An 18,541-nucleotide genomic window follows, 5' to 3' on the forward strand; every position below is an offset into this window, starting at 1 on the left:
GCGACTCCCAAGAGGACTGTGAAGAAGGAGACTTGGTTTGAAGCCATGTCAAAAGGATGCTGTGCAAGCAGTGCTTCAAAAGAACCCTTACCCTGGTATAACTACCAGAGAACAACTGGCCTGAGAACCTGGCATTCTAGAAAGCAGAATTCAGGTAAACTTGAATGTCTTTATTCATTCTCTCTCAGGGTCCACATCCAGAAGCAGTCTGGGCTAAGCAATCTGGAGTCAGTCTTTAAGGTCTGGAAACTTGCTTATAATCATTAGCCAGATGGTGTCATGCAATGTGAAGAACGAAATAAAAAAAACCCAACAAGTGAAAGTGACGTACTAGAGAAAGGGTACGAGATGAGGGTTTTCTCATGGGTTGTACGCCCAATATGCCGTCTGCTACAGGGACTTCAGTTTTGAGGGCACGCTAGGGAGGGGACATACTTCTTTCTCTCGGTGCTTCTCTTCTGGGTGCTTGAGACAACGGTGACTCAAATCCTGGCAGTGATTGTGCATCCCTTGGGAACATGTGGCCAGAGTGAGACGAGTGGCTATAGGCCCATTCCAGTGGATGGTGAGAAAGAAAAGTCCATGAAACAATGAAGCATGAGGCTGGTTGTGCCATGGAGTTTGTTTCTTTATTGCTTGCCTCCAAAGAACTACCTGTGCTGAAGTCTTCCTCTCTGGTCAGGTTTGAGAGGAGTAATTAAAGGAAGAGAGTTAGTATTTGAGCGCAAGGCCTGGGACATCACAACACGTCAACAAAGATTGGCTGTCTTTCCCTATTGAAATGTTTTCTTGGTTTATCTAATTATCCACACACAACATTCAGAAATGACTGAAAAATGAACACACGTTGCTCTTTGGTCTTCAGTAATGAGGAAGCAAGCACGTCGTTCCACTGTTGAAGTCAATGGCACACATTTCAAAGATGGGGATCGTGTACATCAGTGTGTCCTGACCTAGAAATGACTGTGGCATGTATCCACTAAGAGGTAAATAACTGTAAATGAGTACTTCCCAGGCAGCATGGGATTTTAATTATTGTCATCTGGGTTCAGTGAGTTTTTGACGGGGGCACTTGCCAATGTACTGTATGTTATGAAACAGTACTGCCTAAGGTGACTTAAGAGAGACAGAAACATTACTCAGGCATCCATGAGGCAAAAAAGCAAAAGAGAGCAAGTGAGAGTAAGAGGAGAGAGACAGAAATAGAGAGGGAGGAAAACAGACAAAGATAGGTAGAAGGAGGGAATCAGAGACAGACAAAAAGACTGACATAGAAACTGGCTGGTTTGATGGTAAGAGAAATAGAGAGAGAGGGTGTGCTAGCAAACTCATTCTGACTGTGGGAAAGCAAACATTGTCTCCCCCATCACGGACGGGTCTTGACCTTGGATACCAGGAAGGTGACTAAAGGAGGAATGATTATTTTCATTGATGCACATTGCGTATTTTCTGAAATTCTGTGCTCTTATTCAGAGATAAAAGTATTATTCTTTGTATAGTTATATATAACTATATATTATAATATCTATAGATATAATATAGAGCTTATACCTTTGAATCATTAATATTTCCATGGGGGGCAGATGGGCCATACTGGGTTTTCATTAGTTTGCTTGCTTGTTTGTTCTGTTGTAAATCACTGCAATAGATCTTGGAAATAAGTTGATAACTTGTGGCTTAAATGAGAGCTAGGGCATGACCATGCTCTAGTTCTGGCTGAGGAACTGGCAGTAATGCATATTCTGGCTCTTGAGCTTGAACAATAGCTGTGGCTTGAGCTTGCTCTGGCTCTGGAGCTGTAGTGGGCAGTAGAGGTGTAGCTGGCTCTAGGTCTTGATATGTTTCCAGAGCTTGTTCTGGAGCTGGTGCTGTAGGTCCAAGAAGAGAAAATATCATCAACAGGACTGCTTTTCCAGTGCCTCCAAAGACAGGAAACTTCTCACTGCCAATCAGTGAAGTCTCAATCCAAGATGCCACCCCTAGGAAGTCTTCCCAGACTGCAGTCCAGGGAAACAGTGATCTGAGTCTCCTCAGAGGCCCAGTTCCAGCCTCGGGAAGCTCTGTTCTGTGTGGCCCCGCCCCTTCCCCTCCCCACTCGCCCCCCCATCACCCACCCTGAGTCCTCCTCACCATCACCCTCTGCCTCAGGGGGCTCCAGGTGCTCCAGCTGTGCCAGGAGAAGGCAGGCTCGGTGCTCCCGGTCTGAGCCAGGCATGCTGAGCTCTATGTAAGCCAGGAGCATCTTCAGGCGGGGAAATTCTGGGGGCCGGTGGAAATGATCAGGGTAATGGTGCAGCCAGGTGCACAGCATGGAGGGCACGGCCCTGGGGGGAGTCAGGTGGGCAGCAGAGTCAGAGGCCTGGCATTTCCTTCCCCACTGCGCTCCCAGGGTAGCCCTGGTTGTGAGGTCTAGTGTGACTGTCTGACTCCAGACTAGAATGGAAGCTCTGGAGGGCAGGACTGTTGTGTGCTTGGTGCATTAAATGATGGGTGTTCCTAGAAAAATGCCTGCGCCTAGTGGGCCTTCTTCTATATGTGAAGAATGAATGAGCCCCACCAGCCCCATCGCACATATCTGAGTGGCCTGGGGCCCCACTGCTCGCCCCCAAGGATCCTTGCTCTCACTCACCCAGGACAGGGCACCCCTAATGGAATCACTAATCACCTTGCACATGGGAAAAACGTTCATCCCAAGGTCAGAGGCACAGTGACAACTGAGGCGGAGGCTTCCTCATGGGGAGGAGGGACATGAGGAATTAGCACAACCGCGGCCCCTCCAGCAGACCTTTCCACAGGCCAGGTCCCCAGAAAGCACTTTCCGTGAAGGACCCGCTGGTCCCTACAGTCACCTTAGGGGGCTGGTCCTCTCTTTACCCTAGTGTGCAGAGGGGCCAACTGAGGCTCAGAGAGGTGGAGTGACATTCCCCCATGTCACAGCTAGCAGGTGGCCGAGTCACCAGTGTTCCATCGGGAAAAAGTGCTCACCTTGTGAAGAGAAGCTCCAGCATCTGCTGGGTGGTAGGGAAAGCCCTGTAGGTGCCCAGGAATGTGGGGAGGTCGGAGGGGGCCCCGCCCAGGAAGGCAGGCACGAGGTTTCCCACCAGCTTCTCCAGCCTGCCTGCCTGGACGCGCCACACCATGCAGGTCTCATTCCTGCCCCCTGTGGACACGTTTTCCCCCTGGGGTGGAACAGAGGAGACGTCTGGAATGGCCTGCCATACAGCATTTCAAAGAGGCTTCATTTAGGCCTGCTTCTGGGAGCCACTCTGATTCGTAGCATGGCAACTGGCAAGCCCTCTTCCCAAGTTAAATTAGTATCGGCATATTTTAGCAATGCTCTGTTTTCATGTATAATTCATTTTCTTGGTTTTTCCTGTTGATTGTGGTCTCCAGGATGAATGTAGCTTCCAATTTGCAGTGCTTTAGACACTTGTTGGGTTATGCTAGAGACAAAAGCAGGCCCATTATCACTTTGAAGGGTATTAGGCAGTCCAAATCAGGGGATACTTTCCTTAAGGAGGGCTTTAACTAATCTGAGCCTCCTGGTATTTTGACAAGTCGATCCGCAGGAGAAGTGACCGTGTTACTGCTTGATAATTGCCTTCCTTTGCTGCCTTCTTTGCAGCTTGGTCAGCTAACCAGTTGCCTTTTATTATATGAGTTTCACCCTTTTGGTGGCCTGGGCAGTGCATTATGGCCAATTGTGAGGGCTTGTGGAGTGCTTCTGATAATGACAGGATTTAAGAAGCATGCTTTATGTCTTTACTGTTTGAAGTGAGGAGCCCCCTTTCTTTCCAGATTGCCCCGTGAGCATGCACCACGGAGAATGCATAGTGAGAGTCTGTGTATATATTTACTCCCTTTCCTTCAGTGAGTAGTAGGGCTCTTGTCAGAGCAATGATTTCTGCGTTCTGGGCTGAGCTGCCTGGGGACAGGGCTTTTGCTTCAACAGTCTTTCTAAGGGTTACCACCGCATACCCAGCACGTCACCTACCTTGGTCCATGAAGCTGCTGCCATCGGTAAACAGTTCCATATCTGGCTCAGCCGAGGGTTAGTCGCTTAAGTCCGGTCTGCTAGAGTATACTAGCTCGATGACGGGTAGGCATTTGTGCTCTGGGGGTTGTGCAGCATTAATTGGGAGCAATGTGGCTCGATTTGGGGCTGAAGTGACCTGAAGTCTTACATTGAAATTGTCTAAGAGAGTGGCTTGGTACTTTCCCATTCTCCCAGAAGTCAGCCAGTAGCCCCCTTTTTGTTCCAGTAAAGAAAGAACATGGTGAGGGACATACACAGTGGTGGGTTGCCTCAGGGTAAACTTCTGAGTTTCCTGAAGTATGTCACAAGTAGCTGCTACAATTTGAAGGCAGAGGGGCCATCCCTTAAGTCTGTTCTGGTTGTTTTGAGAAGTAGGAAACAGGTAGAGGGATATTCCCCAGAGTTTGAATTAACACCCCGAGACTTATGCCTTGTCTCTCCTGTACATACAATTTGAAAGGTTTCTTTAAGTCTGGTAGTCCCAAAGCCAGGGCTGAGACTGACTTTGTTTTTATTGTTTCAAAGGCTGTTTGAAACTTACTTTAGTCCGAGTAAGGGACTCAAGATCATGTCCCTTTAAAGTCTCATAGAGGGGCTTTCTATGGGCCCACAGTTCGGGATCCAAATCCAACAGAACCCTGTCATTGCCAGAAACCCCTTCCGCTGTCTGCGAGTCTTGGGTGTTCCCAAGCCTGCAGTTACCTGTTTTCTATCAGGCAAAAGATCCTGCTGTCCTTGGGAAAGGACAAAGTCCAGATACATGACTTGTTGCTTATATATTTGGGCCTTTTTCTGGGAAACCTTACATCCACTGTTGGCCAAATAGGTCAGGGTTCTGATGGTATTTTGTAGACACTTACACATGTAGGGCTCGCTATGAGCAAACTGTCCACATTTTGGAGTAAGAGTCCTTCATCCAATATTAAGTTTCTAAGGTCCCTAGCCAACATTTCCCCAAACAAGGTAGGGGAATTCTTAAATCCTAGAGGCAGGACTGTCCAACAATACTGTTGGACTACCTGTGTTTCTGGGTCCTGCCATTCAAAAGCAAATAGCTGCTGTGATTCTTCTGCAGTAGGAATGCAGGGAAAAAGCATCTTTCAAGTCTAAAACTGAGAACCACCTGTATTCTCCCAGAATAGTTGTGAACAGAGTGTATGGCTTAGGTACCACAGGGAGCAAATCTTGGACTATTTCATTAATAGCCCTCAAGTCTTAGATAAAGTGATACTCTGTTGAGTTTGGCTTTTTGACTGGGAGAATAGGGGTCTTATACGGGGACCTGCAAGGTTTAATTAGTCCTTTTCCCAAAAACTTTTTTAGAATTGTCTCAATTCCCTTTTGGGCCTCTTGCCTCAGAGGATATGGTTTTAGATTAGGTGGCCCAGGGGTCCTTTTTAACGGGATTTGTATTGGCCATGCATTTTTGGCCTTCCCTGGGGTGCCATCAGCCCATACTTCTGGCCTTACCTTTTCATAGACTTCAGGGGGGAAAGAGCTCTGTCTCCTTTTCTGGGGTGTCCATGAGTGCCCTCTGTAGGCTTAAAATGTGCTTCAGTGGGACCCTGATGTCAGGCTGTTCTGGTGAAAAAGTTGCTTGAACATTTAATTTACAAAGGAGATCTCGGCCCAAAAGAGGGATTGGACACGATGGCATATATAAGAAACTGTGTTTCAGGGTGAGGTCCCCTAATTGGCATTCTAGGGGCTGTAAGAAAGAACGATTTTGTACTTGCCCAGAAACTCCCATGACCAGGATGGATTGAGATGTTTTCTGTGCCACCTTGGTGTTTACCACGGCATATGTTGCACCCGTATCTATCAGAAAGTCAATCAACTTGTCCCCCACTGTCAAAGTTACTTGGGGCTCCTGTGGGGAAACTGGAATTGGACACCCCAAGTCCAAGGGAGCCCCTGGTTCTCTTCATTCATCATCAGAGTGTTCCTCTCTTTCTACCATATGAAAGGTTCCCGTCTTTCTTTTATTGTTTTCCTTCTTATTTTTTAGCCTAGGGCAGTCTTTTTTCCAATGCCCTTCCTCCTTATAGTAAGCACATTGTTCCCTCTCCAATGGTGGCTTACCTCTGTTTGGGTTATTCACCTTCCGGGAGTCTAATGCTGCTGCCAGAAAAGTGGAATTCCATTTTGCGTCATCTTCCTTCTGTCATTGTTCCCTATTGTTGAACACTTTAAAAGCAACGTCTACCAATTGAGAAGGGTTCATTCCAAATGCACCATCTAATTTTTGTAATTTTCTTCTTATATCTGGGGCACTTTGCCCAATGAAGGTCATATTTACCATTCTCATATTTTCGGGGCCTCAGGGTCTGCATCAGTGTAGCATCTATAAGCTTGATAAATTCTTTCTAGAAAGTCTCATGGATCCTCGTTGGATTTTTGGTGTATCTCCTGAATTTTGTTTAAGCTCTTTTGCCTAGGTACCCCTTTTGGAGACCCACTAAGACACACTTCTTATAATGCTCTAGATGTGGTATATCTCCATTATTAGGATCCCAGTCAGGCTCAGCAGTAGGAACTGCCAGATTTGCTTCTGGAGTTCCATTTGGATCTGCTGGATGAAGCTGGTGTGCTTCCTTGCTAGCCAATGACCATCCTCCTTTCATCCCCAGTAAGAATCATATTCATAACCGTGTGAATGTCCACCCAGGGGCGATGGTGAGTGGCAAAGATAGAAGTGAAAAGTTCAGTCATGTGGAGGGGGTCCTCTCATTAAGCAGGGTTATGGTTTTTCCAATTAAACAAATCTGAAGTTGAGAATGGATTGTGCATCCATAGAAACCCAGCTGGCTGGCCATTTGCATTAAGGCCTCCTATGGGATATTGGCACAAGGGAAATTGCCCCAACCCAGAAGTGGCTCCCGGTCCAAATTGGGTGCCCTCTCGGGTCTTAGATGGTGACACCAAAGCAGGCCCCTGTGCCCCAGAGGTTAACATAGAAACTTCTAACTGATCCCCATAAGTAGGGGAAACAGGAATTGGTAAAAGGAGTGAATATATTGGTGGCATGGGGGTGGTCAGAACAACCGCTGGTGCAGCTTGCTGGGCCAGTGGGGGAGCCGGGTTGGTCAGAGAGGGTTTAAGTTTTGAAATAACATGTCCTCAGTCTCATTTTCTCACTCTCCCTCTTGTAGAACAGATTTTCCCTTGGTTTTCCTTTTAGACTGCTGCATCGTAAGGTGGCAGCCATCTGACTTTTTTCCTCCTGATGAATAGCATAAATGCTTCTACATATGGAATCTTATCATTTTTACCTGCTCTTTCACAAGACAGTTCTAAATGCAAGATCGTACAATAATTAAGTGAGCCATTCAAGCGCCATCGCTCTCCTGATCCTAACGTATATTGGGGCCACACACTATTATAATAGAATATCATCTCTTTCTTAGTCATAGGCCCACAGCTATATTTTGCTCATTTATTTGAGATACGCCCCAAAGAGCTTTCCTTAGGGACAGATGGAGTGTTTCCTATATTTACAAGTTCAAGAGCAACAAAACACAAAAGGCATAAATTCCAATACCACAACCACAAACAAATTCCATCCTGAATGAACACAAAACAAAAGCAAACGAACAGGTTCACAAATGGGGTAGAGTCCCACAATAATTCTCCTCTCCAACAGGGTACCCCAATCAAATGCAAAACAAATTGGCCTTTACCTTACAGAAAAAGCCCTAATTGAGCAGGGGAGAGTGTTCTCGGCTGTACACACTGTAGTGACTTACCCTACTGTACGGAGCCCATCGGCTCCCAAGTTCAATCACTTGCTCCAGCTGCCAAGCACCAGGGCAGCCAGTGCCACTGCAGGGAATTTTGAAGGGAAGATCCTCAGGATAAGTGGTCCCGGCAGCTGCTAGCTAGGGCCTTACCCCAAAATTCCCGAACCCGGGCTGTCTGGCCACAAGCAGCAAGGCTACTGGCTGGCTCACCAAAATTGATAGCGAGTCCGAGCTTGTCCTGCTCGCTGCATGACAGGCCAATAAATCGGGAGACAAAGTGTTAGGGCAAGGAATAATGGCTTTATTCAGAAAGCCAGCAGACCGAGAAGATGGCAGACTAGTGTCTCAAAGAACCATCTTTCCCCGGTCAGAATTCAGACTTCTTTTATACCAGAAAGGCGGGGGGTGTTTGGTTGTTGAGAACTTCTTGGTGCAGAAATCTTTTTTTCTTTCAGCTGTCTACGTAGGTCAAGTCACGGTCAGGTCACGATGTTCCTGCAAACCTCCAACAAAACAGATATTATTCTCTGTTCTGCAACTTTTTAATCTGAAAGTGTAATACTCTTCAAGGTAACAGCCAGAGAAGGGGCTCAAGGAGCATCCCACGATGTCAGACTGGGCTCATGTGGCGCCTCCCGGGCAGCTGGTGTGAGCCTGGGCTGCAGGTTGCCTCTGCCGTCGTCGCTCCTCAAGGTAGCCGGTGGGCCGTCGCTGCCGGCCGAGGGTGCAGCTGTCTTGGAGCTTTCACGAGCCATGGTGGCTACCTCGTGGGTGGCTGCCCCGCATGGCTGGAACAGAGGCGGTCGTGGCCCCGGCGCGGGCTCGTCCGCTCGGACACGTGGAGGCCCAGTGTGGCTGCGGTGGGGTCGCCCCTGGGAGCAGGGGAGGCCATGAAGCGCGGGCGTTCGCCCTCCCAGGGTTGGGGAGGGGACTAAACGGCCCCACAGGCGATGATGCAGCTGCCTGCACGTCCGGCCTGCTGGCTCCTACTAAGCCCTCTCCAAGGCGCGGCTGCACATGCCTGGACAGGTGGGCTGGCCGGCGCTACCCCACTAGGACCCAGGATTTGACCCCCAAGATGGCCCTCCACCCCAGTACAGGGGCCGTTCGGTGTGCAGGCCTGAGGTGCTGGCCTGTGCCCACCCACACGCCCAGCATCTGCTGTTGGACAGTGTGAACCCTTCAGCTCGGCTGCTGTCCAGGCCCCTGCAGCACCCTCGCAGGATGTAACAGGGACGGAGCGGGCCTGCAGCTGTTAGCGCAAGACCGTTAGCTTGGTGGTTAGAGGTCCTGCTCCACCCACAGTCAGCCTCGCAGTGGTCCTCACAGCAGGGCGCAGTGAGAGACAGATCCCAGCCTTCTCCCCGGGGCCTCCGGCCTCGGGCTAGTGGGCGAGCTGGGGGGCTGGGGGACGACAGGCTGAGGGCTGTGTCCTGCAGAGCTCCAGAGCCCTCGCCACGGCTGCCCACTGGCCAGGCCCAGGCCTTGAAGCAGCAGTGCACCTCTCCACCATTCCCATTTCTAGGACCTAACGGCGGTGGTAGTCTCCAGGGGCCACAGTCCTTGAGTACATGGACACTGCCTTAAGGTGACAGCTTCAACCAGCTTCAGTCTCTCCAAGTTTCAAAAATTGGTACAGCTTATATCAGTTGTCTACCCCTAGGAGGTGGCCAGAGGTCAGGGTTAAGTTGCAAGGACATGGCCCATCATTACTTAAGGTCCACCTCTGTGGTTCGGGTTATTCTCAAAAAGGACAATTGCTGTGAGCTGGGAAGGACAATTGTTAATAACCTGATTGGTATTTGCTACAGAATGTATTCCTGTTGATCCTATACAGATGATTCTCTCCAGTTTAAATGAAAAGCCAAAGGGCAGGCTGGGTGCTGGGTGCCTGGCTCCCTCAGTGATGACGGCTGGGCAGGTTCTGGGGACTCAGCCCTAAGGGCGCCGCCAGCTGAGATCTGCCTCTTCAGCCGGGCCTGGGCACTGGCGGGAGGAACCAGACTGGGTGCTGGACAAACGCTCCTGGGCAGGGTTAAGCGGCCCATGCAGGGACCCCCTCCTCTCAGCCAGGCCTGGACCTTGGAGGGCGAAAGCTGAGCCTTGGGACCTTCCCCTTTCTTGTCAGAACAGAGAATAACATTTGTTTTGGTGGAGGTTTAAAGGAACATCGTGACCTGACCATGACCTGACCTCAAGAGCAAAGGATCTGACACCAAGAAGTCTGCAACAACTAACCATGCCCCTCCCTCACCTTTCCTATAAAAGGGCTTTGCTGAAAGCTTTTGGGGAGTTCGGGGTTTTTAAGGCATGAGCCACCCGTCTCCTTGCATGGCCCTGCAGTAACCCTTTCTCTGCTGCAAGCTCTGACGTGTTGGTATCGTTTGGCCTCACCGTGCATTGGGCACACAGACTTGCGTTCAGTAACATGGTGACTACACTGGTGAAGGGGCTGAGTGCGCAAATGGGGGCCAGGTCCCGTGGCCTGCGACCCAGGGAGACTGCGGCTGTAGGGACCACAGCAATGCTGACCGGTGGTGGGCAGGATGGCTAATGGCTAACGGCCCCAAGCTCATCCCTCCCCCATTACAGCCCTCCCCTCAAGTCCCCCTTCCCCCCCACATGGAGATGCGGGGATGTGAGGCTGCCCAGGGAAGGTTCCCAGACGTGGCCGGGCCTGGACTGGCCTGCTCTAGGCCACCTCGTGTTCCCTTAGGGACCTCCTGGTAAAGGACCAGAGTCGTCCAGGTTAAGTATTGAACCGTCTAATGCATCTGAGAAACCTCCCACTCAGGGGTTTCCTGAAGCAGAAGCCCTGGGAAGTCAGGACACAGCAGGAGAACATCCGTCTCTACGAAGCGTCTCCAGCCAAGTGAGCGGGCTGTGGGGCTGTGGCTAGAATGTGTGTGCCTGGCTCGCGGGGCTCCGAGTTCTGTTGGGCTCTGTTGCCAAGGAGGTGACTTCACTTCCTGGGGGCCCCTTACTTGAATCCCCTCCTCAGACAACACCTCTACACACAGCCCTCTGGGCTGCTGATGGCTCACCCCTTCTCCACGCATCCCCATATCTCACACAGTCACACCTCACAGCCCTCTCCACCGCTCCCGGGGACCGTCTGTGCGCAGCTTTGAGGAGACAGACCTGGGTTCCAGACTCAACTCCTCATTCTTACCTGTTCTCCATCCTGGATAAGTCATTGTGTCTCTCAGGACCTTTCTTTTTCCCTGTCTGTGCAAGGGAGACTATTGTGGCCTGTACTTCTAGGGATGTCCTCAGGCATATGTGGAATAATACCTATAAAAGTGGAGGAGTGGTATCACATGTTGGAAGTGCCTCCAAACCCTTTTTTCTTTCTCTTGTCACCTCCCTGCGTCTGTTCCTCTTCTGACACCACAGTCTAAATGTCTGATGTCACTGTGTGTGTGTGTGTGTTTGCCAGTGTTCACTCCCTGAATGCCCAGTAGAAAATGCCCCCCCGCCGCCGATAGGGGGAAAATGGACAAGAACTTACCAAGATCTTAGGGTTTCTCATTACCAAAGCAATCCCTATGGGAGGGGTCTGAGCCTGGCCTAGAGGGTCATAACACACCTTTACTCTTGGACCCTGCCTGTCGTGGGCCCTGCGGTAGTCCCTGTCTCTCTATGGACCTCAGTTTTCAACTGTCCAATGAGAGAGAGATTCAGAAGTACGAAAACTAAACTCAGCATAGAGCTGTCTCTAGATTCCTCTTCCCTGGTTGTGGTGTGGACAGGGGTTCACTCAGGGTTCCCATGACATAGGCACCTCCTAGGAGAAGAAGTTGCCAGATACCCATCTAGGCTGCAAAATGCTGTCCCTCATCCCCATGCCATCTCTGTATCTGCTCTAACTACACCAGCATGGTCTTTTCCAGAGCCCCTGAGAGAACCTGGGTGCAGCCAGGCCCCAGCTTTGAGGACACAGAGTTGGGTTCATACCTGGCTCTGCCTGTTGGCAGTCTGTGGTTCTGGGCAAGGCAGTAAGGCTCTCAGGGCCTCCCCCTTCTCCACTCATGGAGGGACCCCCGTGGTCCCCACGTCCTGGTGAACACATCCTTGTGTCATCTCTTACTTTTGAGTGTGGACTGGACTTAGTGTCTCATTCTGTTCCATGGAAGGTGGCGAAGTGATACAAGGTCACTTCCAAAATTTGGTTGTCAACAGTCAGTGTCTAACCTCCTTCCCTCCCTGTCTCTCTCTCTGTTTCTCTCTTTCTCTGTCTCCCCTTCTGTCTCTCCCTCCTGCCCTCTGTCTGGTCCCTTGCTATCTGGAGAGGCCCACATGGCCCAGAACTGAGGAAAGCAACAGACAGAGGAGAACTCAGAACTTCAGTCCAAACTACATCTTTATACTACTCCTTCAGTGAGGTCAGATCCTGACTCAGTTTTGTTCACAACCCCAAAGCTCCTGGGAGACACTGGCAGAAGCATCCAGCTGAGCCACGCTCGATTCCTGGTCCCAGAAACCTGCGATAATAAATGTTTGTTGCTCAAGCCACCAGCATTGGGAAATGTTGTCCCACAGCAACAGATCACTAATTCAGTCATCACATACGAGGCCATGCCCTCCCCATACTCTTCTCCCCTATTCTCCGCCCACGCCCGCTTCCAGCCGCACCGGCCTCCTTACTAAACTCATCTCTGGCCAGATACATTCTGCTTCCATGTCTCTGCACAGCTGTGCATTCTTCTACGCTGAATATCTCCAGACCTGTGACTGGCTGGCTCCTCCTTCTCATACTGCTAGAGATAGAAACGTCACTTTTGTCAAAGTATCTTGCACGGAACACTCATATGACCATTTTTAATACGTAAGCAAAGGAAGCAAGCAGAGGAGATTATCAAAGGGCATTAAGCACTTCTCTAAATGCATTAAAGAATGTTTATATCATCCATTCCCTGGTACAACAGTCTTGTCAAAGTAGCTTGTACATAGCAATCTTTATTTATTTATTTATTTATTTTTGGCTGTGTTGGGTCTTCGTTTCTGTGCGAGAGCTTTCTCTAGTTGCGGCAAGTGGGGGCCACTCTTCATCGTGGTGCGTGGGTCTCTCACTATTGCGGCCTCTCTTGTTGTGGAGCACAGGCTCCAGACGTGCAGGCTCAGTAGTTGTGGCTCATGGGCCTAGTCGCTCCGCGGCATGTGGGATCTTCCCAGACCAGGGCTCGAACCCGTGTCCCCTGCATTGGCAGGCATATTCTCAACCACTGCGCCACCAGGGAAGCCCCATAGCAATCTTTTAAACATTTTCCTACATAGGTTTTTAAACAATTCTCTAAATGCATTACAGAATGTCTTTCAAATCCAATTCCTTAAATAGCTCTCTTCTCTGTGTAGCAAGCAGGTTTCACTGTTTTAACCATTATTCCATGTGTTTTTAAACATTTCTCTCAATGCGTTACAGAATGTCTATCATATGCATTCTCTGAAATAACACTCTTTTCAGTGAAGCTGATATGTAGCACTCTAATAACCATCTTTATTACATGTCTTTCTAAGCACTGCTCTAAATTCATTAGAGTGGATATTACAACCATTCCCTTAAATAACACAGCTTTTTAATGTAGGAAATGGATTTCACTCTTATAGCTATCATTATTCCATGTGTTTTAAAATATTCCTTAAAACGCATTACTACAAGGCTATCACATGCATTCCTTGAAATAACACTCCTCTCAAAGTAACATGCACATAGTACTATAACCACTTTTACTGTATTTGTTTCTAAAAACTTCTCTTAATGCATTAGAGAACAGCTATCACACCTGTTGCCTTAAATAACACTTTTGTCAAGTAGCTTGCATGCACAGTCATATAACCATTATTATTACGTGTGTTTTAATCACTTTGTAAATGCATTGCGGAATTCTGTCACATCCGTTTTTTTTAAATTAATTGTTTTGGAGTATAGTTGATTTACAATATTGTGTTAGTTTCTGCTGTACAGCAAAATGAATCAGTTATATATCCACTCTTTTTTTTTTAAACAACTTTATTGGAGTATAATTGTTTTACAGTGTCATGTTAGTTTCTGCTGTATAACAGTGAATCAGCTATATGTATACATATATCTCCATATCGCCCCCCTCTTGTGCCTCCCTCCCACACTCCCTACCCCACCCCTCTAGGTGGTCACAAAGCACCGAGCTCATCTTCCTGTGCTATGCAGCTGCTTCCCACTAGTTATTTATTTCACATTTGGTAGTGTGTATATGTCAGTGCTACTCTCTCACTTCCTCCCAGCTTACCCTTTCCCCTACCTGTGTCCTCAAGTCCATTCTCTACGTCTGTGTCTTTATTCCTGTCCTGCCCCTAGGTTCATCAGAACCATTTTTTTTTAGATTCCATATATACGTGTTAGCATATGGTATTTGTTTTTCTGACTTACTTCACTCTGTATGACAGACTCTAGGTCCATCTAGCTCACTACAAATAACTCAATTTCGTTTCTTTTTATGGCTGAGTAATATTCCATTGTATATATGTGCTACATCTTCTTTATCCATTCGTCTGTCAATGGACACTTAGGTTGCTTCCACGTCCTGGCTATTGTAAATAGTGCGGCAGTGAACACTGTGGTACATGACTCTTTTTGAATTATGGTTTTCTCAGGGTATATGCCCAGCAGTGGGATTGCTGGGTCATATGGTAGTTCTATTTTTAGTTTTCTAAGGAACCTCCATACTGTTCTCCATAGTGGCTGTATCAATTTACATTCCCACTAACAGCGCAAGAGGGTTCCCTTTTCTCCACACCCTCTCCAGCATTTATTGTTTGTAGATTTCTTGATGATGGTCATTATGACCTGTGTGAGGTGATACCTCATTGTGGTTTTGATTTGCAGTTCTCTAATGATTAGTGATTTGAGCATCCTTTCATGTGTTTGTTGGCAGTCTGTGTATCTTCTTTGGTGAAATGTCTATTTAGGTCTTCCACCCATTTTTGGATTGGGTTCTTTGTTTTATTGATGTTGAGCTGCATGAGCTGCTTGTATATTTTGGAGATTAATCCTTTGTCAGTTGCTTCATTTGCAAATATTTTCTCCCATTCTGAGGGTTGTTTTTTCGTTTTGTTTATGGTTTCCTTTGCTGTGCAAAAGTAAGTTTCATTAGGTCCCATTTGTTTATTCTTGTGTTTATTTTCATTACTCTAGGAGGTGGATCAAAAAAGATCATGCTGCAATTTATGTCAGAGAATGTTCTGCCTATGTTTTCCTCTAAGAGTTTTGTTGTATCCAGCCTTATATTTATGTCTTTAATCAATTTTGAGTTTATTTTTGTGTATAGTGTCAGGGAGTGTTCTAATTTCATTCTTTTACATGTAGCTGTCCAGTTTTCCCAGCACCATTTATTGAAGAGACTGTCTTTTCTCCATTGTATAGTCTTGCCTCCTTTGTCATAGATTAGGTGACCATAGGTGCTTGGGTTTCTCTCTGGACTTTCTATCCTGTTCCATTGATCTGTATTTCTGTTTTTGGCCAGTACCATACTGCTTTGATTCCTCTGGTTTTGTAGTGTAGTCTGAAACCAGGGAGCCTGATTCTTCCAGCTCCGTTTTTCTTTCTCAAGATTGCTTTGGCTATTCGGGGTCTTCTTTGTTTCCATTCAAATTGTAAAATTTTTTGCTCTAGTTCTGTGAAAAATGCCATTGGTAATTTGACAGGGATTGCACTGAATCTGTAGATTGCTTTGGGTAGTATAGTCATTTTCAAAATATTGATTCTTCCAATCCAAGAACATGGTATATCTCTCCATCTGTTTGTGTCATCTTTGATTTCTTTCATCAGTATCTTTTAGTTTTCTAAGTTCAGATCATTTGTCTCCTTAGGCAGGTTTATTCCTAGGTATTTTATTCTTTTTGATGTGATGGTAGATGGGATTGTTTCCTTTATTTCTCTTTCTCATCTTTTGTTGTTAGTGTATAGAAATGAAACAGATTTCTGTGTATTAATTTTGTATCCTGCAACTTTACCAAATTCGTTGAGGAGTGCTAGTAATTTTCTGGTAGCATGTTTAGGATTTTCTATGTATAGTATCATGTCATCTCCAAACAGTGACAGTTGTACTTCTTTTCCAATTTGGATTCCTTTTATTTCTTCTCTGATTGCCGTGGCTAGGACTTCCAAAACTATGTTGAATAATAGTGGTGAGAGTGGACACCCTTGTCTTGTTCCTGATCTTAGAGGAAATGCTTTCAGTTTTTCACCATTGAGAATGATGTTTGCTGTGGGTTTGTCGTGTATGGCCTTTATTATGTTGAGGTGTAGGTTCCCTCTATGTGCACTTTCTAAATGGGTGTTGAATTTTGTCAAAAGGTTTTTTTGCATCTATCAAGATGATCATACGATTTTTATTCTTCAATCTGTTAATGTGGTATATCACATTGATTGGTTACTGTATATTGAAGAATCCTTGCATCCCTGAGATAAATCCCACTTGATCATCGTGTATGATCCTTTTAATGTGTTGTTGGATTCACTTTGTTAGTATTTTGTTGAGTGTCTTTGTGTCAGTGTTCATCAGTGATATTGGCCTGTAATTTTCTTTTTTGTGTGTGTGATATCTTTATCTGATTTTGGTATCAGAGTGATGGTGGCCTTGTAGAATAAGCTTGAGAGTGTTCCTTCCTTTCCAGTTTTTTGGAAGAGTTTCAGAAGGATAGGTGTTAACTGTTCTCAGAATGTTTGATAGAATTTGCCTGTGAAGCCATCCTGGTCCTCGACTTTTGTTTGTTGGAAGTTTTTAATCACAGTCTCAATTTCAGTACTTGTTTGTTATTGGTCTGTTCATATTTTCTCTTTCTTCCTGGTTCAGTCTTGGAAGGTTGTACCTTTCTATGAATTTGTCCATTTCTTCTAGGTTGTCCATTTTATTGGCATATAATTGCTTGTAGTGGTCTCTTATGATGCTTTATATTTCTGTGGTGTCAGTTGTAACTTCTCCTTTTTCATTTCTAATTTTATTGATTTGAGTCCTCTCCCTTTTTTTCTTGATGAGTCTGGCTAAAGGTTTATCAATTTGAGATCTTTGCAGTTTTCTTTGTTTCTGTTTCATTTATTTCTGCTCTGATCTTTATGATTTCTTTCCTTCTACTAACTTTGGGTTTTCTTTGTTCTTGTTTCTCTAGTTCCTTTAGGTGTAAGGTTAGATTGTTTGAGATTTTTCTTGTTTCTTGAGGTAAGCTTGTATAGCTATAAACTTCCCTCTTAGAACTGATTTTGCTGCATCCCACAGGTTTTGGGTCGTCGTGTTTTCATTGTCATTTGTCTCTAGGTATTTTTTGATTTCCTCTTTGATTTCTTCAGTGGTCCACTGGTTGTATAGTAACATATTGTTTAGCCTCCATGTGTTTGTGTTTTGTACAGTTTTTTTCCCTGTAATTGATTTCTAATCTCATAGTGTTGTGGTCAGAGAAGATGCTTGATATGATTTCAGTTTTCTTAAACCTACTGAGGTTTGATTTGTGACCCATGATATGATCTATCCTGGAGAATGTTCCATGTGCATTTGAGAAGAAAGTGTATTTTTCTGCTTGCAGATGGAATGTCCTATAGATATCAATTAAGTCTGTCTGGTCTAATGTGTCATTTAAGGCTTGTGTTTCCTTATTTTCTGTCTGGATGATCTGTCCATTGGTGTAAGTGGGGTGTTAAAGTCCCCCACTATTATTGTGTTACTGTCAATTTCCCCTTACATGCCTGTTAGCATTTGGCTTATATGTTGAGGTGCTCTGTTTTGGGTGTGCATATATTTACAATTGTTATATCTTATTCTTGGATTGATCCCTTGATCCTTATGTAGTGTCCTTCCTTGTCTCTTGTAACAGTCTTTATTTTAAAATCTGTTTTGTCTGATATGAATATTGCTACTCCAGCTTTCTTTTGATTTCCATTTGAATGGAATATCTTTTTCCATCCCTTCACTTTCACTGTGTATGTGTCCTTAGGTCTGAAGTGGGTCCCTTGCAGAGAGCATATATATAGGTCTTATTTTTGTATCCATTCAGCCAGTCTGTGTCTTTTGTTTGGAGCATTTAATACGTTCACATTTAAGGTAATTATTGATATGTATGTTCCTATTGCCATTTTCTGAATATTTTTGGATGTGTTTTTGTAGGTCTTTTTTTTTTTCCTTCCTCTTTTGTTCTTTTGTGGTTTGATAACCATCTTTGTGTTGTGTTTGGGGTTGCTTTTTCTTTTTTGTGTGTGTATTTATTGTAGTTTTTGGGTTTGCTGTTCCTGTGAGTTTTTGATATAGCAGTCTATATATGTACAAGGTTGTTTTAAGTTGCTGGTCTCTTTCCCACCTAGAGGAGTTCCTTTAGCATTTGTTGCAAAGCTGGTCTGTTGGTGATGAATTCTCTTAGCTTTTGCTTGTCTGTGAAGCTTTTGATTTCTCCATTGAACCTGAATGAGAGCCTTGCTGGGTAGAGTATTGCTGGTTGTAGGTTTTCCCCTTTCATTAGTTTAAATATATCGTGCCACTTCCTTCTGGCCTGCAGAGTTTCTGCTGAAAAATCAGGTGATAACCTTATGGGGATTCCCTTGTATGTTATTTGTTGCTTTTCCCTTGTTGCTTTTAATATTTTTTCTTTGTATTTAATTTTTGTTAGTTTGATTAATATGTATATGCTTCTGATGGGTGGGGCTGTGTTCCTGTCTGTCTTGCTCATTGTTTGGCCTGAGGCATTCCTGCACTGGAGCTTGCAGGCTGTTGTGTGGGATTGGGTCTTGGTGCCAAAATGGGGA

General features: G+C 45.9%; 1 protein-coding gene across 1 annotated transcript in view; it reads left to right on the forward strand.

Annotated features, from left to right (window-relative positions):
* The window catches only part of LOC309635886 (uncharacterized protein), a 141,466-nt gene that overhangs the window by 103,581 nt on the left and 19,344 nt on the right, over positions 1-18,541 (forward strand). The window contains exon 11 of the mRNA XM_082407736.1: positions 1-18,541. This exon is cut by the window's right edge and continues 19,344 nt beyond it. Within this exon, the coding sequence (XP_082263862.1) occupies positions 1-22 (22 nt within the window). The 3' untranslated portion in view covers positions 23-18,541.

This window comes from Balaenoptera borealis, assembly GCF_965194805.1.
Source record: "Balaenoptera borealis genome assembly, chromosome: 10".
Lineage (NCBI taxonomy): Eukaryota > Metazoa > Chordata > Mammalia > Artiodactyla > Balaenopteridae > Balaenoptera > Balaenoptera borealis.